The 22649-nt window shown below is 36.5% G+C and overlaps 1 protein-coding gene across 12 annotated transcripts in view; it reads left to right on the plus strand.

Annotated features, from left to right (window-relative positions):
• Positions 1-22649, plus strand: part of ATF7IP (activating transcription factor 7 interacting protein) — a 75887-nt gene that overhangs the window by 25611 nt on the left and 27627 nt on the right. For 6 of the 12 annotated variants that reach the window (XM_077783600.1, XM_077783604.1, XM_077783599.1 and 3 more), the window contains 8 exons: positions 5700-5782; positions 10691-11739; positions 15951-16037; positions 18053-18198; positions 19292-19429; positions 20526-20591; positions 21121-21194; positions 21689-21777. In XM_077783600.1, the coding sequence (XP_077639726.1) occupies positions 10698-11739; positions 15951-16037; positions 18053-18198; positions 19292-19429; positions 20526-20591; positions 21121-21194; positions 21689-21777 (1642 nt within the window). In that variant the 5' untranslated portion in view covers positions 5700-5782; positions 10691-10697. Of the gene's footprint in view, positions 1-5699; positions 5783-10669; positions 11740-15950; positions 16038-18052; positions 18199-19291; positions 19430-20525; positions 20592-21120; positions 21195-21688; positions 21778-22649 lie in introns of all 12 variants that reach the window. The other 6 variants (XM_077783605.1, XM_077783608.1, XM_077783601.1 and 3 more) reach the window with 2 other exon arrangements.

A 22649-nucleotide genomic window follows, 5' to 3' on the forward strand; every position in this document is an offset into this window, starting at 1 on the left:
TCAGCCAAACTTTAGCCCCACCCTGGTAAAAAAAAGATTTTCCCATCAACTGTGAAATTACTTTCAGGGCACTACTCTCATCTTCTTTGGTTTTGTTTAAATATCTTTGTTTTTCAGAGTATGTGAGTTGAGAAGAATTATTAGCATTAGGTGTAAGCATCTCAGAAATGGGTATCTTGTGCTTTGTTCCTTAAGGTTTTGCTGATATAGATCAATACAACTGTGCCACTTAAGTGTGGCACCATTTCAAAATTTATTCCTACTGCTATTGAATTTAGAAGTCTGGCCACAAGATAATAATGAGAAAAGAGTGTTTCTTATATGTTAACAATTGCAATCTAGGACATTGCATTTGATCTCCTAACAAGTCAGGTAAATGGCATACAGTGAGATCATATGTCTGCTGTTTACGCAGCGGGTATGGTGAGTAGGTGGGTGTGTCAAAGGCTCCAGAAAGGATGAATACAGTAAGAATAAGTACCCTTTCAGGCTCCTTGTTGCCATTAAAGCCCCTTTGAAACCTAGTTCTGTTTTTCTTATAATTTATTTCTATGATTGGAACTACATGAAGAAGTTGTAGGTTTGTTACTTCCTGCTTCCTGTTCCTTGGGCAGCTTAGCAAAGAATTAAATCTGACAATCTGCATCTCTGGACCTTGTTCTAAACATACTGAAGTTAAGAATCATCCATGCAATGGTTGCTTACGTATTAGCTTATGAAACATTTAAAGGACCATTTGGGTGACACATTTGGTCATTTTTGTTACAAGTCTTTACAAATGTGAGATGTGACAAATCTTTGCCTAAGACCAAATACAGAAAAATAATTGTCCACCCACTGACCCAAGAGAATTTAATCTGCCATTACAGACTTTTACTGGAATAAATTAGTCTTTCTCTGGTTGCATGCTTTGTACAGTAAGAAATTAACTGCCATAGAACTTTATTAAAAAGCAACTGTTTATCATTGTCAAAACATTAATTACATGCATTATCTGGGATCCTTAGCATATTAATACAATGTGTTACTGGTACTAAAAATGTGCTTTTTTTTTTTCTTTTTCTGTATCTAGTAAGGAATAGAACATTAGGTTGGCATTTTCTTTTCTAGTTCCCATCATTTCACAACATTTGTTTCCTTTGGAAAACATTTAGCTTCTGATAAATGAAGAAATGTCTTCTGGTACGAGACAGTTTTTACTGAAATGCATTAGGAGTAGCTAATTAGCATCTGTGCAATAAGCTACCTTTCCTTAAAGAATGCTTGCGACAAACAGTCCTAACACTAGGTACAAGTAATAAAGTTTGGGTAAACTGTAATTTTCATGAGAAAAATTATATGGTTTGGTCTGTTTGATGGTAGTGATGGTGGGGTTTTCCCCCTAATTTTATTTTGAAGCCTTTTTATACTCAATTTTTTGTCTAATTTCACTTACTTCGTATTGGGATTTCTGTTTAATTTTTGTAATTCTGTTTTGTTGAGTCATTCAGAAGATATGAACTGTCTTTAGTGATCTCTGTGACCAACCACCTGCTCTGGCCACTTTTTTTCCTGCTCTCCTTATTTAATAGCGAGAAAGAAAATAAGAGTTTTTTCATTCTAGCCATGCTTGTGAGTACCTCAGTATCAGATGGTATGTTTCAGGCTGCCCAAAAGCTAGGTTAGACAGCTGTACATGTCCTGTGTGCATTGGGTGCTTCATTCAACTTAGGATGTTGGCTTTCACCTGCCTTTACCAGTTCGATGAAACAGAAACTGGGGGCAGATGCATTGAATAGAAAGGTGTGGAAACCTCTTTACTTGCTTCTGGTCAGAAGTGGTCAGAAGAGTTTATGCTATCAGTTCAGCACTGCTGAAAATGAAACTGCTGTAGATGATTCCTGTTTTAGGTTGAAGTCATAAAATTACGCACATGTAAATTACTGATGGAGTTACTATCATAGAATATGTATGTACATAGCAAGATTTTGCGCTTTACTGACTCCATTTTGTATCTAAATTTTATTCTTAAAATGCCTTCTCTTTTTACAGAGTTTCTTTTCTTAGTTCGTCCTGCTTGTCCTTCCAAATCCCATACTGTTTTTAGTTTCAAGTGGAGGAATGGAACAGTATAGGTGTGTTTCTGGTGAGGTGTGATTAACAAGGGGTAACTGAGGAGCCAAGAACTTTGTGTAGGAGTCCACATCTAGTAAGGATTAGGTGGCATTTGTTGCAGGTGTTGTGGATTACTCCATTGTCATGTCACCAATCCGACATATGGGGTATTACAGTAAGAAAGATGGCTTCTGTTCCAGTTTGCTTAGAAACGAAAGTGAGAAAGAAGACAGTGTGCAGACTGTAATAGTTTGTTTTGATTTGAAAAGATAATTACCTCAGAATTTATTTTTGTCGCTTAAAAAACCCCACTGAAACCCTGAGGGAATTGAGAGCGCCGTGCCCACACGTATGGTCACGACAGGATGGCTGCGCGTGCCTTGGCCGCTCCCGCCCCGTTGCGGCGCCGCTCCCAGCAGCAGCAGCAGTGCTGGCTATTTATAGCCTGTTGCCAGGCAGATTTGCTTTATGCAAAGCAGCTCTGCAGCAGCCAATCCCGAGCGGGCATGCAAATCTCCGGCTGTCCTCGCCATCGGCTAGGGAGCCGACGAAAGGACAAGATGGCTGCCGAGGTGCTGCCTTGGCCTGTTTCAGACACTCACTGAAAGAAAACTCATCCTTTCATGTGGGAAACGGGAAATAGCCTCCCTGCCCCGAACAGCTCAGAGTCCCCACCAGGCTTCGGTTTATGGAAGAGCTGGTTTCCTCGCGCCCTGGCGACGTGCCCCTTCAAACCTGTGTGCCGCCCCTGTGCCGAGCAGGTCTGGCACGGGCGAGGCAGGGTGTGCTGCCCCTGCCGACAAACGGTGTCTTCCCGGGGAAACCCTCCCAACACCCAGCTCACCAACTGCTGCTTTAGTTCCATTCTAAACTTGCTTTTTAAACGCAATCTTCGCAAAAATAACTCATAAAAGGTGCTTATATGTGTGGCAAACTGTAATGTTTCAATGCAGCATCACCTCTTTTGTTACAAGTTTTTTTTTTCACTTCTGCTTCGTCTGGCATTTGAGAAGTGACCTGGGATCACTGTCAGCATCAGGTAGCTTCACCTCTGAATTCTGATGTCACTGAGCTGCCAGTTGGAAATCCAAGGTTGCATTGCTACAGTTAGTTGCATATGTGATACGGGAACTAATCTAGACAATAGATTGTTCACAGTAAATAGGTTTGTTTTTTCATTACGATAGTGATATTCTACATTCTAACAGAAGACAAGGGATGCAAATATGCATATGTTAGTGAGACCATGTCAAAGTTGTAGCCTGTTGAATTACTGAAAATTCTACATTTAAAATTTATAAATAATTTCCTTATAAAAGGAGAAAATACTGCATTTTATAATGCCTAGAAAAGCCTAAGCATGATCAGAACATCTTGCCTTTTTTCTGAGATTGTTCTTTTTCCACAGAATGTCTCATATTTTTTGATCTGCATGAACAATTAATTCAGGTTGTTCAGGTTTTAAGTAAGGAATATTAGAATTTGAGTAAGTTTTTAGTTGTAGATGTGTTTTGGCAGTTACTGACTATAGCTATGGAATTATTAGGTCCTACTCATATTCAAGGATAATGGAAAGGAAATTGAACCTGTTTATCCTATACCAGAGATGGAACTGTAACATCGAGACTGTGTACAATAATATTCATCAAATGTATCTTTAAATGCACAAATTCAACTTCATAGTCCATAAATCTTTTTTTTTTCCTTTTAGTCTAAAAAAACCCACGAAACTTCTTCAGTGTTTTAGCTTGTGCTAAAAAATTATTTCTGTAAGAAAGCTGAATTTTGCAGTTACCACTGTTAAAAACAGCAGGATTTGTTTAGTGGTTGCAGATGTCACGGCTGAATTGAAAGCTACTGTTTTGAGTTGTTGATAAAAGCTGAAATCTCTTAACACTTGTGGGAAGTAAGAAAATACATTATCACAGCCTTGTTACCTGGCTGAGTTCCAGTCATGCAGTTTTACTAGTTTAATAATCTAAGTAGCTGTTAAAATTCCATATGCAGAAAAAAGATAACAGTTCTTGGAGAATCAGCCTAAGCATCATGTGCTAAATAGTGAGTGTTTCTAAGGGACTTAAGTTGCTTGTAAAAGTTCTGTAGGAAAGACTTTTCACTTGTTTTCCATTCTTCCATCCTCCAAAGAATGCAACTACCTTAGGTATAAAGTGATGAACATGCAAGAACAACTCTGCAAAACCGACAGCAGATGAAATATCTTAGCCAGGTAAATAGACCTGCCAGCCATTTTTGTCCCACGAGGAATTCATTTTTCCCACAAAGCATCAAAGCGTCACGGAGGAAGAAAACCTCAAAAATTTGGTATGAGAAATAGATCCATAAGCCAGTGTCGGAGGAGGTATTATCCTCCTCTGGAGGAGACACAAGAGAAGTGCTTAACTTACTGTGACATCAACATGATGAGAGCATAGTTCAAGTTTGTACATGACGCTGTCACATATACAATAAACAGGACCAACCTCTTTGAAATTGTACTCTGAGTTTACTCTGGCTTAAGAAGGCTTTAACCATGTAGATGCCTGTTTTTCTTAGGCATAGTTACATATGTGGGCATAAGGTTTAGCTGAATTTCAGAAGGCAGTTTTTTGCAAAGGTGGGGGAGATTGGCTTCTCCTTTCAAGGCAGAAGTCATACTGCAGTCATGGCAAAACACCAGGTTTCTGTTGGAATACTAAAAAAAGTGTTCCTGCATAGGATCTCAAGAAAGGGGGGTTTTCCAAATGCCATACTTAAACCCAGGTTGGATTTCAAGAGGTTTTTCTGATTCAGCATTCAACATTGCAGGAATTTAGTGATCGCCTAAAAATGCTCCCGCTCATTAAACACCTGTTGGTTAGCGAGGCTGTGCACCCGCACTCGTGGGTCGGTGCCTGTTGTGCAACCCCGGGTCTCAAACGGAAAGCGCTTGGCTTTCTATTGCTCCGTTTGGAAAATCCCGTTCGTTTTAACGCGCGCTCCCGCGCCCAGGCCGGCCGCGTGGGGCTTGTTGCTGGGTGGAATTCAAGGCACTCCCTTCTGATTGGCTGCCGCGCGGGCTGCGGCCGGCGGGGCTCCGCGGGCGCCCTCTGGGGAGCGCCCGCGACACTGCAGGGCTCCGCCGCAGGCGAACGTGCCTCTCGCTCCCTGCTCTGCGAGCCGCAGCAGATTGGGATGTGGCGGGCACAAATGAGCTGAAGGGGTTTTTAATTACAGTTCACCTTGGTTCTGCTGTGTGTGCACTAGGTGAAATAGCGCAGGATGGTGACTTTTTTTTTTTTCTTAGAAAATGGTGTATTTTTCTCCCTACTCTCGGATAACACTACCATAACTTTAGCCTAAAAGGGACAAAAACTGAAATAGTCTGTGGTGCGCTAGAAGAACTATTATTTGCACATACGATAATCATGTGATTTCTGTTTTGTTTATTACATTTAAAAACAAAGGCACAGTTGTATTTGAAGCTCACTAGGCTGGTGGTGTGTATTCCATTCAGCCAGATCAGTAGACTTGTATTACTGGTAGAAAGCCAAATTATTGGTGCATCATTTATGTCTTTTATAAGAATAGGTCCCAAACAATATTTTTTTTTCCTTCTTTGAAAACAGTTTATAAATTTCTGACAACTTAATCGAAATTGCTATTGAGGACTTCAACTGAAAACTGCATTTTATGAACCACTACTTAAAAGGTAGGTTTTATTCACCGCTTTCATTCTCTGGAAGTCTCCATCTAGAACACAATACTCGTGACCATTTGCTGCTTCACTTTCTTTGATTTGGCTATGCTGTATTTTAAGTAGGCTTGCACATTTGAGTGCTGATGTTGATTATTAGTGAATTTTACTTCTTCCATATAGTCATGTGCTTTGGCTAACGTTTTATGGTTGTGGTGCATTTGGCTAGTGCTGCATGCCCTCGAGGAGCCCTTTGCTGGTGCTGTTCTAGACCCATGATGTTACACAAACCCCATTATGCACTATTGTTTAGATTGCAGCTTCTCCCTCTCCCCCCTCCCTCATTTTCCCATGACCTTCCCTTTCTCTGCTGCCTGTCACTAGGCAGGATTCATGCAGCTCCATGCTGATTGGCTTCTCTTTTCGAGCAGCTCATGGGCTGCTTACCTGAGCACATCATCATAGGCTGATGCATACCAGCTAATAAAATCCTTTCTCGCTTTAGAGCTGTGGTGTCTTTACAGAGTAAGAATAATAAAAAATGAGGAAGTAGAGGGAAAATGGCTCAGAAAAAAAGACCTTCTAATATTCCTAGCTGCGCTGGCAAGTTTTGCACCATTTAGCACACATTTTGTCATGAGAAGAATTTCTAAATTTTGGAGGGAGGTGCCTAATGATGTGTTCATATCTCACATGACTAATTATGTATGGCTTTAAAGCTTAAAACGAAAAAGGGAGTTTTTGTAGCTAAATAAATGAACACTGTGTATGTTGGCCTGTCAAAATTGTTGACTTTAATAAAATTGAAACAAAAAAAAATCAGCCCAAAGCCTATGTCCTTATTTACAGAATTTAACCCTTATACAGGTAGGTGTACACGCTGGACTAATTTTGTGCTGATGCATACAAAAGCCATTCTTTGAAATAAAAGGTGCTCCTCTGTTGGCTTGGTGCCTGGGCCATTGGTTTCCTTCTTGTGACTTGGTCAAAGGATGAGTAAAAAAAGAAAACACCCAAGCATCAGATAAGGGAGGTGTTTAACAAACATAGCTAAACTTCATGTTGTTAGCTATAAAGGGAGACTACCAAAATGCATTCATTTAGAGTAGTAGAAGCTTGATACGTTTTATTTGTGCAAGACTGAATACATGTATGTAATTTGCTCTGTTGCTCTCTGAACGGGTGCACCTTGGCCCTTTGAAAGACTGGAAAGCAGTATTCATCAAATGGTGGCTGACAGGCTTATACTGGTGTGACCAAGCCTGTCTGGACTGGCTACCAGTTGATTTGTTTCTCTTACATTCAGCTCTCACTTGAGTCTGTTCTTTGGCTGTACTGTGCTCCCTCGTGGGTATGGCTGGAAATGCTTAAAGACTGGTCTGCCCTTAAAAGGTATTTTAAAGCATCATTTTCGAAGATGAACCCAAAACACTGGTTCGTCTCATCTATGCTTATAATTTTGTCACAGTTGTTTTTATGCAATATTTTTGGTAGCTTTAATGAAATATTCTTTGGTTGCAAAAAACTGTAGGATTGGACTGTGGGAAAATATGCCTGAGTTACTCTCATAATCATTTAACATTGGAATTTTGAGAGGTCTGTACTTTCTACAGGGTCTTTCTAGAACTGTTAGTGCTTTGTTTTTAACTAGATTTTTGGATAATATCAGAAGGTAAAAAGTGCACATATTTTTTAGAAATATAAGCAAATCAAGCTTGTTCATCCATTTATTTTCAATCAAAAGTAAGGATGCATCAATAGAAAGGGATTCTGATGTTTGAATTTTTAAAGGCTGCTCTTGGGAAATGTAAAAATAAAAATAAGTGTCTTTTGTTTTCTTTGTATTTACTCTGTATTAAAAATGTTAATGAAAAAAACTGCTTAGATGACTTAAGGAAATTAGAACAGCAAATATTAATTTATTTGAAGTTATATGGTTATTCAAGTGATGCACTTCCAGATTTTATTTTAAGACATCTGTAAATGTTACATTAATCTGTTACGTATTTTTTGGTCATAGGAAAAATAAGACCATGAATTTTGTAATATATTTTGTAAATTCTGGGTAATGCCTTTAAAAGAAAACAATGTAGTCTGGGAGATCAAACTATTCTATTGTAACTTTGATGCAGAGGCCTTGTTCTTCTGTGCTGCCAGAGGGTTCTCACTAGTGGCTCACCTATTAGGAGTTCTTGGACTTGTTCAAGGTTAGCCAGGCCTGACTTTTTTTTTCCAAATTGCCTCTACAAGATAAAAATCTGTAACAGCATGTGTGTTGGTTATAGGGGTTTATATGCATGGAATATGAGTATGATGGTCAGTATTCTATTACATTAGAGTGTTATACATGCTTTTATAATGATGTGAAAATGTCTGCCTTCCATTCTAAGTTTTTAGGAAGACAGAAGGGATGTGGTTCCAAAACTGCACTTGCACTTCCAAAATACTAGAGATTTTTACATGCTTCTTGAACCCTCAGGTCTAAAATTCTTGCACTGAATACGTTTTCTTCTGAAGGAATATGAGGAAATTGTATTTAGCATGTAGACAGCTCTGGAAAGGCATTAACAGCTCACCTGGAGTTTATAAGTCATCTCACTGAAAACGGTTGTGATGTGAACCTTTTTTCAACTCAAGGAAACTGGTGTTTCAGATCAGTGTTTCTGTAGGTGTTATATTATGCTCCCACTAGTGGCAGTGCAATAGTAGACAATCCAGTTCAGAAAATCTTTGTCAGAATGGCAAAAAAATTCATCATAATGGTATTGAGAGTTCATAAATAAACCTGATACAACTTTTTGTCAAAATTTGTTCATCTGTTCCTGAGATGTGCGTCAAAGTGTTAAGCACTATCAGTGACTGAAATCTGAGAATTCTAGATTGTTTTGCAGAAAAGAACTCAAAAAAAGGGCAAGGGAAGCTCAGTGCTAAGTTAAAAGGAAATATAAAAAAAATTGCTTTATGCTTTGTCCGTGTTTTTGTCAAGTCATGTTAAGTGCGTATAAAATAAGCCTTAGAATTGTAATGTAAATCGTGATTGTGAGGTTTACAGTAGCATTCATACTGTACTTTAGAATATATATTCTTACCTTACAATGTAGAATATTGTAGTTAGGGATAAATATGAAATAATTTTCTTCACAAAAAATTATTCCAAATAAGTTAGGAAAGATCCAGCAAACCAAAATGATAGGAGCTAAAGCATATGACCCATGGTGAGATGCTGAGGGGGCTTGACAGCTTCAGTCTGCTGAAGAGAAAGCTAAAGGGCAATCTTAGCATTGCCTAAATAAAACTTACAGATGACGTTGGCTACAAAATTGAGTGAAGCCATTGTTATTTAGAGACTGTTGCATCTGCTGAATTTTGCTTGTAGAATTGTCAAATATCCTGAGTTGTAAGGGACCCACAGGGACTGAGTCCAACTTCTTGCCTGGCACAGGACACCCCCAAGAATCATTCCACATTCCTCAGGCTCTTGAGTTTGTGGTTACAGAAAACTGTCATTGATCTGAGCTAGTGTTGGCAGTAGTCCTGCTTTCTTTAATTTTAAATCATTTATATGCCACCTGAATAGACAAAATGCAGTCTATTTGTTAATTTCTTAGCTCTGTAAATGAAAATTAATTGGGAGCCGACACAAAATTAATCATACTACATATTTAAGGTGCATCCTTTGCCTTTGACATTCTGCTGTGTCAGTGTTATAAACATTTGGCTATCTGGTCCTTGTGGGCAAAAAGAGTCATATTGAGATAACTGTCTGATTTTTTTCTTTTTTAATTACCTTTAATATAATTTTTGCATATTTTTGAGAAACTTAATAAAGCTGTATGCTTGATGGGAGTAACTTTATGGTGGTTTGTAAATTGGTTAGCACCAGATGATTCAAGATCTTAGTTCTTGAGTTACATTTAGGACATAGGAACTTTCTTAGCCGCCTTCTGCTTCTGAACATCATCATACGTTCATCCTTTAAAACTAGGCCATTAAACAAGACCACGTGGGGAAAAAATATATTTTAAAAGTCCATATGGATTTGTTTTGTTTAATGGAAACACATGAAACCAGATTTTGTTGTATTTCAACAAAATCATTATTGCTTCCTAGGTAATGCTGGATTTAACTCCATGTTTTGATTTGATAAAATAGATTTTCTAACATTTTTCTTACACTTTTTATAAATATTTCTTGTAATACTTGTGTGGGTGGATGGAATGAATGTAACGGTTGAGGGCAAACCCAGCAGTTTTCCTTGAAAGGTTTTTACAAGGTACTCCAATAACTGTAGTTTTTATGGCCACAAATAGATTTAGTAAAATGTTACTGCAAACTGATTGAAAATGGTCTAAAAATCCAAGTTCATTTAACCATTGTATATTTGTAGAGGATGAAAATTTATTCTATTTATGCAGAAAAAAATATCTTGATGATACATTGAGACATTCTTTGTATATAATGAAGTTTCTTAAAAGTGACTTGATATAAGAATCTTGTCATTTGCCCCAGTTATTCTGTTTGTAACTTATGAAATGAAATATTTTGATGAAAATATTCTTGATCCATTAGTTTACACTTATTTTTAACTTTTTATGAGAAGAGGGGCTTCTGGCTCTTACCCTAGTATAATACCTATTTTTAATAGAATACTATGAGACAAGGTCTAAAATGTGTAGTTAGACTATTACTGCATGATGTCGTAGTGTGACCTTTGCATAAATGTGTTTGTGCAGCATATAGAGAAACTTGGATTCACTTTTTGGGAAGTCATATAAAATTTAAGTATTGACAGGTGTTTCTTCGTCAGTACCATTTCAACGGGTTTACTTTAAAATGTACTAAACACTGCAGTCTTTCTTAGTAGCAGTGTAATATGACAATGATAAATTTTTATCTTCACAGTTCTTTCTGAATTTTTTTAAGGGCTAAGATGGATAGCACAGAGGAACCTCAGAAAAAAGTCTTTAAAGCACGAAAAACAATGAGAGTAAGTGATCGGCAACAACTTGAAGCTGTCTATAAGGTTAAAGAGGAGCTGTTGAAGACAACTGAAGTGAAACTGTTAAATGGAAAACATGAGAATGGAGATTCTGACATAAATTCCCTTTTAAGCAATACAGATTGTACGGAAGTCAAGAAAGAAATTAATGGCGTGGTTGACTTGTGTGTTAACTCTGAAGAAGGCCAAACAGCTTGTGATGAAATTAGTGAAACCAAATGCCCTGAAAGTAAGACAGGAAGCATAGTCAATGACACAGAATCCAAACCTCTAATGCTTTCTTCAGAAAATGTTACTCCTGAGCAAGCTAAAGATACTGACATCACAGTAAATTGTGAGGCTGAAAATGGAGTTGGTAGCAGTAAAGATAGCTTCCATGAAGAAAATAATAGAAAAGATCATTTGGAACAAAGAAAGAATGCTATCCCATTGGAAGTTGAAAGTAAATCAGTCTGTGATATTAGTGACTCTTCTGAAGAGAAGGGAGAAACAAATTATTTACCTGTTAATTCCAGTTCATCTGGTGAGGAAAAGAGGACTGAAGAAGTAACTGTTGAAGAGGTTGTTGGAGAAGCAGCCATCTCTAGCAGTATGGAAACTGACCAGGAAATACAAGAAGGCAGTGCAGGACTTTCAGAAACCACTGTTTCAAAGACAATAGATGAGCCAAGTGACAGTATCTTGGACAATACGGACTGTATGGAAACGGATGACATTATTCCAATTCTGGAAAAACTAGCTCCTGCTGAAGATGATCTGAGCTGTTTTTCTAAAAGTTCTCTGCTTCCAGTGGATGACACAGTCCCAGATTTAGAAGAGAAAATAGACAATTGTTTGGGTTCACCATCCAAACAGGAAAGCAATGAAAGTCTGCCAAAAGAGGCTTTCTTAGTACTGTCTGATGAAGATGAGCCCTGTGATGAGAAGGAGGAACTTGTCGAAGGGATACTGCTAAACAAGTCGAGTCTTCCAGGTAAGAATATTCTAAATTGTTAGTTTTCATTTAAGTTTGGGGTGTTCATTTCTTAGAATGACACACTTGTGTCAGGTTTTTTTAATCAAAGAGGCAATCTTATCCACCAGTAATGTTACGTAGTCTTAGTTTTCAAGGGTGGTATTTGAGGCACAGGAAAAAAACTTTGCACCAAAACATGGTCATCTTCCAGATTTTGGTTGTTTTTATTTTTGTTTATTTGTTTTGGATTTTGGTTTTAGGGTTTTTGTTGTTTTCTTGTTGGTTTGCTTTGGGATTTTTTCATACTCTGTAAATTTGGCTGCCAACTTGGGTGAGGTAGTGGGTGGAAAAAGAGGAAAGATGAGTAATTGTGAGGGAACAGAAGGATTTGGGAGAAGAGGAACTGCATTCATTTATTGCTTTCACAGGGAAGAAGGTATTTCAGCTTTCTTTAGCATGCAAATAAATGATAAAGAAAACATGCATATAATCCAGGTGTGCCTCATCTTCTTTTTTAACTTTTTTTTTTTCTCACTGAAAGACAGTATTGAAACAGTTTAATGAAAAATGCGTGTCATATATTATTTTTATATCATATAGCTTTTATTCATTTAACCCAGTGGTTTTTATCTGGGTTTTCTTTGACTATGGCAACTCATTGATGCTTTTAAATATTAAGTGTGGAATCTCTTCATGTAGTTAGCAGAATATTTCTTTAAGTTAAACTCAGTAGATGTCCTTTGTAGTGTACTGTTTAATACAGTTTTTTAAGCTTTTTTTCTTTTGGACAATGGGCAGTCATTATTATACTACTGCACTTCCGAAAATGAAACAAATTAATAATTTACAGATAAGTCAATAATGTTCTTTTATCTGTAATTAAGAAAGATGTTTCAGGTTATCTTGGGGTTGGAATTATTTTGTTGCGCTTTTTCCCTCCCCTCTTTCTTCCCCCTTACCCCATATAGCTTTTATTAAATTATGACCATATTAACCCAAGTGTGTTTAAATATGCCTGACTGGGTAGAAATTTCATAGCTTAATTAAGATTCAGGTTTTAATCTCTGGGATGTTAGTGACCACAGTTTCTTGAATCTTGTTTTACTAATGATCAGACTGTGGCATTCTGAGTCTTGAGTCTCTTAAAACAGATAGAGAAACAGAGCTAAGTACCAGCCCTGTTTTAGACTCCTCCTTTTTAGTATTTACCTTTAAATAATGCTAGTTCAATGGAGATGAGGTAGGTTCCATAGTTTCTGCTAAGCATCTTATTTAGGCATTAGCTGTTGTCAAGTGAGATTGAGAAAGTTATACTATTGTTGTGCACATAAAGTCTTCCAGAAACTATTGGAGCTGAGTGAAGTAGGGGGAAAGAAGGCTGTGCGTAGTTGTGTCAAAATTGTAGTGTTATGAGTCCCTTTCATGAAATAAACAGTACAAATAAATAGGTTATCTTTGTTTTCACTGCAGCTTGAGTTCTCTCATTAAAGCCATTAAGTTTACTTTTTTCATCTTATTCAGTGAGAAAACACTCTGGGGTCACAGAGGAATTTGCTATGGAGCAAAAAGACTGAAGTGAATATTAAATACTGGACTACCGTTTGCAGAAGTTTAAAATTAATGTATCCAGCAATAGGTTTTTAAGATTCTAAATTTTGGTGACAAGACAAATTCTTTTGACTAGTTGTTTTATTACTGGCTAATAAGAATTTGACTCTTAGAGTTGTGTGGCTGTAACTGAGACTGTTCATGAAATGAAAGAAATTATGTTCTGCCTTAACCAGCAACAAAGATAATAGTAGAGAGGTTGCATAGGCAGGAAACAGTTGTGCAAGAAAACAGATAGAGTTACCTTATAAAATGTAACTTTTGGAAAGAGTCTGTGCAAATTAAAAATGTGGAGACCATATGGAGGTAATTTCAAGATGCTATATTGGAGAAACAGGTGCAAACTGCTCAGTTAAGAAGTGAGATTTCAACAAGTCCAGATAGAAACAAACATGGCTAAACAGTAGAAAAAAAAATGCTACTAGACGACTTTATTCAAATGGACAGATTAATACAATGTCTTTACCAAGTGGAATTAGTAACTGTAATAGGTATGTTGTCACAGATTTTTGTAATAAGGGATCATACATCAGAAAGTCTTGGAGCTTTTTGTGTAAGCAAACAAGCACGTGACAAGGAAGCACTGATGTGAATTCTCTTGGATATCCAAACACAAGTGATTTCTTACCAAGAAATTTTGTAAATGAAAGAGTAAAATGGAAAGTCCTTGTGGAGGAAGTAATCAGCTGAAGAATAAAAAATAAATTTAGAGTTCCAGGGATTGTGCTGTGTGATAGAATTAATAATTTGTCTAAAATGAATAGTAACTAGTGATGTCACAGTTTGCCAATATGAAGAACTGGAGAAGAAATTTACAATCTGACTGACTGAGAAAGAAACGTGGGAGGTGAGATTCATAGTGGTTGTCTACAAAGTGGTGCACATAAGTACAAAACTCATAACTTGATGAGAAAGTAGAACTGACCACTCAATAAAAATATTTCAGGATTATAGTGGGTGATTTTGAGGAAACATTGATAAAATGGCAGTTGAAGAAATCAAATGAAAAATTATTGGAATAAATTAGGAAACAAGAAAACTTTACTGTGATACATTAAGTTCATAGGAGGCTGACAAGGTTGCATTCATTGCTTCTGCTTGTCCAGCATCAGGATAAAGAGATTACATCTTAGCAGTGGAAACTAAGCTGACAACCACTTGTGAAATTTTTTTCTACTTAACTGGAGAGTTTAGCTGTGCATCATGTTTAAACCACTTTTAGTTAAATGAGTTGGATTTGTTCATGGTAATGAAAGTTAGTAAGGAAAGGACCTTCTCATCCCTGAAATTACTTGTCCTCTATGTAGAACTGAAAAAAAACTTAGCTTTGAAGCTTGTTTTAAACAAGACACATTCTAGGTATGTGTCTTTCCATTGAATATTTGTGTCTTTCAGCTGAATTTTAAAATCTCTGAATTATGGGAAAAGTTGTCTTGAATTTAGCAATTCTCCTTTAGATTCCTAGGTAAATGAGTCCTATTTTATTCATAGCAATTAAATGCATGAAGCTTATCTGTAAGTCTTGAAAAGCTAATTTATTACTTTAAAAGTAAATCAGATTTGGATTCAAGAATTTGTATTACAAATTTTATTTTTACATTAATAAGAAAAATTAAAATACCATAATGCCAGGTTATTGGGTTTTGACTACTTTTTCTGATTTATTAGGTAACTTGTTTTAAATAATTTAAATGTTCTTTGTAGTAGGAGGGAGACTTAATGTTAAAGAGAGCATCAAGCATACCTTTACAACCTGAACTTCCATTAAAAAACTTCTGTAATAACAGAATGAATATAAGAAAATGAAGAAGTGTACAGATCAAGATGTGCATAACTGCTTACTTGCTCTCTTATATTCTGGATAGATTTTACTCTAATCTTAAAAGTAATAGTTATGTGTTGTAGCTAGCAAGCACAGAAACACATAATGGAAGCTTGTTTCATTCACATATGTATGAAATACATCATGGAACATATAATAAAAATTTTCAGGAAGTGCTACCATTTTTATCTTTGTGTGTTTGGTGGCTTCAGATTGTTCTTATTTTAAGCATTTCCTAAACTGAATATTTTTAAAAAGCTAGTCCTAAATTATGATACTTTGTATTAGCAAGAATCTTCAAATTAAAATTTATATTTGTTTATCTGAGTCTAGGCCTTTCCTTACATTAAGATTATGGTTGAAATTGCCAATTGTAAATAGAGAAACATTAATATTTTAGCTTTTTGCTACTGAAATTTTTATGCTTTGTCCCTAAATGGAAAAGTAAGCTAAAATTTGTTGAGAACTTCAGCTGCATTAGAAATAACATCATTTTGTTTCAGAGGTAAACTGAAACATATTTCCCTCATAATTACAGTTCAGTAATTCTGGTTAAAATGTTAAGTAAATTCAAAAGTGAGTCTTAATATGTTGCATGATAGTTAAAATTTTTGTTTTGAGGGTATTCCCTTATTTTTTTTCATATCTGCATTCCCTATTTGTCATACTTATTTCCCTTGCCTTTCCTCACATGTTTTTTTCATGTGTTTTCTTAATTCATTAGTCAAAGTAGGACTGTTACAAGACTTTTGTAGATCTGAGAAAGTGAGACGTGGATCTTTTTTTCTTCTGTTTGTAGAAGAGGTGGAGGGGGAGAGAAAAAAGGAGTGTGAAGATAAAGAAGGAGAAGAAGCCCACAAAGAAGAAGAGAAACAAATAGAAAAAAGTATGTAATGTTAAAACCGTTGTGTTTCACTGTGCTGTATGTGTTAGAAGCACAGAATCATTAGGTTTGGAATTTGATTATCTAGTCCATTGCCCCAGTTAAAAACCAGGTCAACTAGAAAGCGCTTTGCCCATAACTGTGTCCTGACAGGTTTTGAGTACTTCCACAGGTGAAGATTCCACAGATTTCCATGTTTTGATCCAAGTGTTTGATCACCCTCACAGTAAAAAGGTTTTTAAATGTTTGAGTGGAAATTCCTATATTTCAATTTACATCCTTTTCTCTTGTCCTATCACTGCTACTCAGAGTCTTGCTCTGTTCATTCTCCACCTGTCCGGTAATTCACACACATGATAAAATCTCTCCTCAATGGCCTTCTTCAATTGAACAATTCCAGCTCTTGACGAATGCACCTATCTCTAAAATGTCTTGGTGACCCTGCACTCTTACATACTGTACTCTCTCCAGTATGCTCACATATTTTTTTGTATTTAGAAACCCAGAACTAGACAAAAGACTCAAGGTTCAGACTCACATTCCCTGGTTAGAGGGGAACGAGTACCTCCCTCAGCCTGCTGTCAGTACTCATTCTCAGGCAGACAAGAATGTTGTTGGCCTTCTTTGCCAACAGGGCACATTGCTGGCCCATGTTCAACTTCATGTACATGGAGACCACCAGGGCCTTTTCTGAAAAGGTGTTTTTCAGCCAGTGAATTCCCAGCCTGTACTAATGAATGCATGGTTTTATTGCTCTCCAAGTGTAGCACTTGGGCATCTCCTTTTCATAGACTTCATGAGGTTCTTGATTGCCTATTTCTCCAGTTTGTCAGTGTGACTCCGAATGGCAGCATAACCACTTAGAAGTATAGAAATCACTCCTTCCAGTTTTGTATCACCTGCACGTTGCTGCAGACACCTGCTTACCCCATTATCTAGGTCATGAATGAAGATGGTGGTGTTGGTGCCAGTAGCATGTGCTGGTGTGCATTACTGAGCTCCAGCTAGACTATGTGCCAATAATCATGGCTGCTGGAGCCCAACAGTTGAGCCAGTACAATTATCTATGTCATACATCAAGAATTTGAGGATGGTTAGGGTGTCAGAAGCATTATTAAAGAAGTTCTCCTCTCATCCACCAAGCCAGTGTTCTCACTGTAGAAGGCTATCAGGCTGATGATGGGTGATTTCCCCTTGATAAATCCATTCTGTTCCCCATCACCACCTTCTTGATAGGCGTTGGGATGATTTCTGTCTAGATTTACTTGCTCCATTGTGTTCCCAGGGATTGAGGTAAAACTGCTAATCCTGTAGTTCCTTGGGTCATTGTACATAATCTGAGGATTATTTAAAAGCAGATGTCCCTCTTGTCTTTGAGAACGTTCTGGACACAGTGCCAGGAGCTGGAGGAGTGAATGAGGTCTCTTTGGTTCTTTTATGCTTCATCATTTGTGATGAAAATTACCTTTATAAGCAAGTTCTGTTTTGAGCCTTTTGTTAGATTTTTACTTTCCATCTTAACCAAGAAGTGCAAAAAAAGTTGGAAAGTTTGAGGTACAAGTTAAATCTTCATGGCAGATAAATACAGTTAATTGCTGGCATAGTTAAATGAGATGTAGTTTTATTTGGCTGGAATTCTGAGAAGAGCATTCCTTTTTGGTAGAAAGTTTTATTTTGCTTCTCAGAAGCCATATTTCATTATAGGATGGTGCTAATAGGAGTAGGAGGAGCTGGAGGGAGGTTCTGGAGAGAGGAGTGGTGGTACTATAACCGTTTTGCATTTGGGCCAGCGACTGGGTGAATCACAAAGCAGAACTCACTAACAGGGCAGTAATGTACAGCTACCAGAAGGACTAGTTTTGTACTTTGATGTCATCAAGCATATTTTTCCAAAGGCATTCCTGCTGGTTTAGCATGAAAAAGCTTAAACTGAGAACAACTTCATAGTAATTATGGCATTCTGAAGATACCTGTTTGTTCGGGAGTTTCCCACGAGCAGTTCTATCTAATTGTTCCAGGTGAAGCATCAAAAAGAAAGCGTTCCAAATCTGAGGACATGGACAATGTTCATTCTAAACATCGTCGGTACATGGGAGAAGATTATGAAGCAGAAGTCCAAGTCAAAATTACAGCCAGAAAGGATGTTGACCTAAAATTACAAAAGGTAAAACATAGCTGCAGATCAAAGAACATATACACACACCTGTCACTTGTGTTACCATCTTTGACTTAGGAGTCCTTCTGCACACACTCTGTGTCCCCAAACATTTTCTCTTTTTTGTAGTTGAACATTGGATGTAATTCAAATAACAAAGGTGCTTAATTTATATAAAGTTTTACATAGCCCTTCTTTTAAGAAGAGACCAAATACCATTTGAAAATTACGTTACAGGAGTTACATTTGAAATGTATAAAATACTTGAAGTCTCATGTGACTCTAGACTGAAAATGTTACTAAAGGATGTATTTCACCATGATGATTTATACATGATGCACTTTATTCTTTGCTTGGCTTTAAAAAAAAGGCAGTCTCCAAAGAAGAGTATAATCCACCTGGCATTTTGCAGATTTTTGTAGAGCTCTCAATAGCCTAATTGCACCATTGCTGTATAAGAAACCTATGGTCTTGAAGAAAAGAAAATTGTGCTGTTCTTCTGTTAGTTCATTAGCTAGCATGTGTTTTAACTTCATTAATTTAGGATTAGGATGGCAAAAACTGAACCACATTAGTGGCTTATTTCTTTTCATTTCCTATGAAAACTTTTTACACTGCAGGAAGTATAGAAGGGAGAGAAACATTAAGTAACTTTTATCAAGTAAACTTTGTGAAAACCAGTCTTTTCTTCTTACATTTTTAGGTTCTGCAAAAAAGGCAACACTGAATTTTTGCTAGGAGAAAATATATCAAAGAAAAGTTTTTCTTGAATGTCTTAAGTTTCTGTTCTTTGAATGCCAACGTCCCTCTCAAAAATAGAAAATAAGAACAATTAACTTGTTTAAGCACTGCACTTTAAAATAATACCTTCTGTTGCTAAGGTTCTTTTTATATATAGTAAGATTTTATACCCTTATTATACTGCAAGGAAATTAATATGATGAATTAATGGCATACCATTTATAGTTTCCAAAATTATATCAAAACTTAGCTGTGCAACCACATGCTTATCAATGACTGTAGATTCATTTGATTGATAAGGCACAACAGTTGTCCCCAAATTTTGGGATTGCATTTTTTTTTTAATATAACAATTTTGCAGATTATCCAGAGACTTTTAGAAGAAAAACTTACCGCTTTACAGTGTGCAGTATTTGATAAGACTCTGGCAGACTTGAAAACCCGAATGGAGAAAGTAGAATGCAACAAGAGGCATAAAACTGTGCTTACTGAAATGCAGGTGAGTGTGTGTTCAGCTCCATACTATGGTTAAATTGAAAAATAGCTTCCTCAATGTTAAGTCATAGGGTTCCTAGAGTTGCCAGTAAGGAAACCATTTTGACTCTGCAAGAGGAGGAGGTGGTGGGGGGAGCAGCAAATACTAATGTTACTTTTGAGTTGAAAAACTATTTTCCTACTCAGAATGAGGGAAGCAACCAATTAATCATACAGAAACCCCAAAGTGTGTTTTTCATCTGACAAACTGATTCATTATCTGTTAGTAGACTGCTTTTCCACTCTTCTGTTCCATTTAGACATTTTTTTTTAATGCAAGTATGAAAATATCTAAGGTCTTTAGGAAGCTGGAAATTTGCTTAAAATGGGAACACACAGAAAGGAAAGGACAGTAGCACTGGACTTTGAACATCCTACATCACATGTTTCCTCGGAGTGTAAATAGTTGATGTTCTAGCAAGGAAGCAAATAGCTAGTGTTGAATGAAGTATGCTTTCCTGCATTTTTTATAGAAAATATGTACTTAGTGGTCACATGAAGAATGTCACAAAAAAGAATTTTGAACTGACAAGACAATTAAAAGCTTATCTCATAACAAATTTGAACAATAAGGCCGTCTTACTTTTTTCATTAAAAGAAATACGGAGTTTGCCAGATCAGTTCCCACTGTACAACTCTTTCCTCTTGTTGCCACAGACATTTTATGTTGACCTTTTAAGTGCTTTTTAAGATGTTTTCAGTATACTTGTTTATCAGTGTCTTTACCCATCAACTAGAGTGTCAAATCAATAACATCATGTAAGACTTCCATTTATGTAGGTTTGTGTGAATGTGGCAGATGTATTCAGTTTCTGCAGTTGTGAATAGGAAGGAAAATAACTAAAACTTGTCTCTAAGATACCTTGACTGTGATGCATACGTTTGTCCTTCTGCTATAATAATGTTGAAAGTAACATAGTTGTACTGTATTTCAAGGAAGAATAATTTCCCTGATATGCAAATAGCCTTTGATTTGATAGTCAAAATTATTTTCGTTTATAAGATTTCTTTGATGGTTCTTGGGGATTTATGGTTTTGTTTGTTTTCATCTTCCTGTTTAGGCTAAAATTGCGAGATTGACAAAGCGGGTTGGAGCAGCTAAGGAGGACTTGAAGAAGAGACAGGAAGTAAGAGCTAGATTTGTTCGGGTCTGGGTTTTTTTTTCTGAGTTAGTCTAAACCTTATGTTGGAAAATAAAGAAAATTTATATTTAGAAAGATGTGACTTGTTTATTCAATGGCATTGACAAATCGGGTTTGTCTGGTATCGTTAAACAAGTCTTAACATTTGTTATGTAATTCTGAATTGTACAGAAGCTTCTTTAACAATGTTTAGTGTGAAAACACCTTAAACTGTATAGAACTGAGTCTAATTTACTTCAGTATGAAGAGTACAGGGTAAATAAAAGTGCATCCCACTACCTTGATTCTGAGGGATGAGAGGGCAAAGAGGAAAGAGAGGATAAAGGAGAGGGAGGCAGTGGGACCAAGGAGATTTTGTGTAGTTGTAAAATAATGTCAAATTCTCCTGCAATGTTGACTTCAGGAAATGAATCTTTCACACAACAGTGAATGGATATGAAATAGAATGAAAGCATAAGTTTGCAAGATGACTTAGAGTTGTTTTGTTATGGCTTCTCTCTATCATTCTGTGTAGAATGTGGCAAATGCACCTGTATCTCCAGGGAAAGCAGCACCCGACACTGCAAATGTAAACAATGCCACATATCGGTAAGCAAAGCACATCACTGACACAGTGTTAAATGTACAATAGGACACTTCAGATAATCTCTGTATTTCCTTTTTTTAAATTAAAGTGTTTTTCCTTCTCCTTCATTGATCTTCACTTGAAAAATTTAATTTCCTTTTACAGAAGTCATAAATTGACCAAATTGAACCCATTCTTGGTTAAATCTATTTAGCATTAATTTCAGTGTTTAAAATCATATACAATAGTGGAAGTTTAATTTTAAGAACAGGAAAATTCTCATGGTGCAAGACAAGCTTGGTACAAGAACTTGCAAATTTATAAATAATTCCATACTTCTTTTTCTTTGGGAAATATCCCAAGTTAATTTGCCTGAGAAGCAAAAAGTGTGTTTTGTAAAAAAATCTCAAAGAAAATAACAGCTGTAAACTTAGGGATTTTTTTGCCATTGTACTGTTCATAAATACACTTTATATGGCTTTTTGAGAGAAATGCCAACTCCAACTTTGTTCCTTAGAAATGCTGGCACAGTAAGGCAAATGCTGGAGTCAAAGAGGAATGTAGGAGAAAGCACACCAGCAACATTTCAAGCCCCTGTGAATCCAGGTGAGAAACTCCCTAGGGACTATAAATATATTTATTTAAAATTTTGTTGCTTTCTATTAAAGAAGTAACTAGCCAAACAGAGCAAAACTCTGTTTAAAAAAAAAAAAATGGATTTTACTCCTTTTTTATGACCTAAAAAAATAATTATTTTTATTTCTCTAGTGCGTTCTCAGTTTATATTTGTGTAGTATGCTTACCAGGTATGGGAAAAAATGTGTTGATTTGGCAAAGCAGAATTTGTGGTAAATTAGATGCTTCAGTAGAGGCTGTATGGCAATAAAACAGGCTGCCAAGAACTGAAACACATCTCAGGGCCCTTATTGTACTTGATCATAATAGGATGCTGATGACACCCTTCCCTCTACCTAATGAATATGGACATTGAGTGGGAAACTAAACAGCAATTTCTTCAATAAACCACATTTCTTAAAGAAGTCATGTTGAAAAATAGAATTTCTAGATTAAAATTTTATAGGGAATATAAACTCAAACTCGCCATTAATTTATTCACTATAGTCTCACTGTCGTTGGTTGTAAAAATTAAAAGTCAATATCTTCTCTGACACATTAATACTTGGTTTTGGTAGAACCTTCTGGATAAAAGGTCTTACCTATACAAGGCAAGTTATTCATAACTGGCATAGTTTTTCTTTTCTTATGTTTTGTGAAGCATCAGTTGCTCTGCCATTTCTATAACGGGTTGTTAAAATGCTGTATTTTGTTTTCAGCAGTTAAATCCTGGAGCTTTCTTCAAGCCTGTGTCATAATTCTCTATATATCTTTTTCCTGACATTTCTTATAAGCAGAAATGCAGTATTGACTGTATCTTTAACCAGGCCATTGAACATGAGACTGTACAACAGAAAAACAGT

The sequence above is a fragment of the Lonchura striata genome, chromosome 5 (genome assembly GCF_046129695.1).
Source record: "Lonchura striata isolate bLonStr1 chromosome 5, bLonStr1.mat, whole genome shotgun sequence".
Lineage (NCBI taxonomy): Eukaryota > Metazoa > Chordata > Aves > Passeriformes > Estrildidae > Lonchura > Lonchura striata.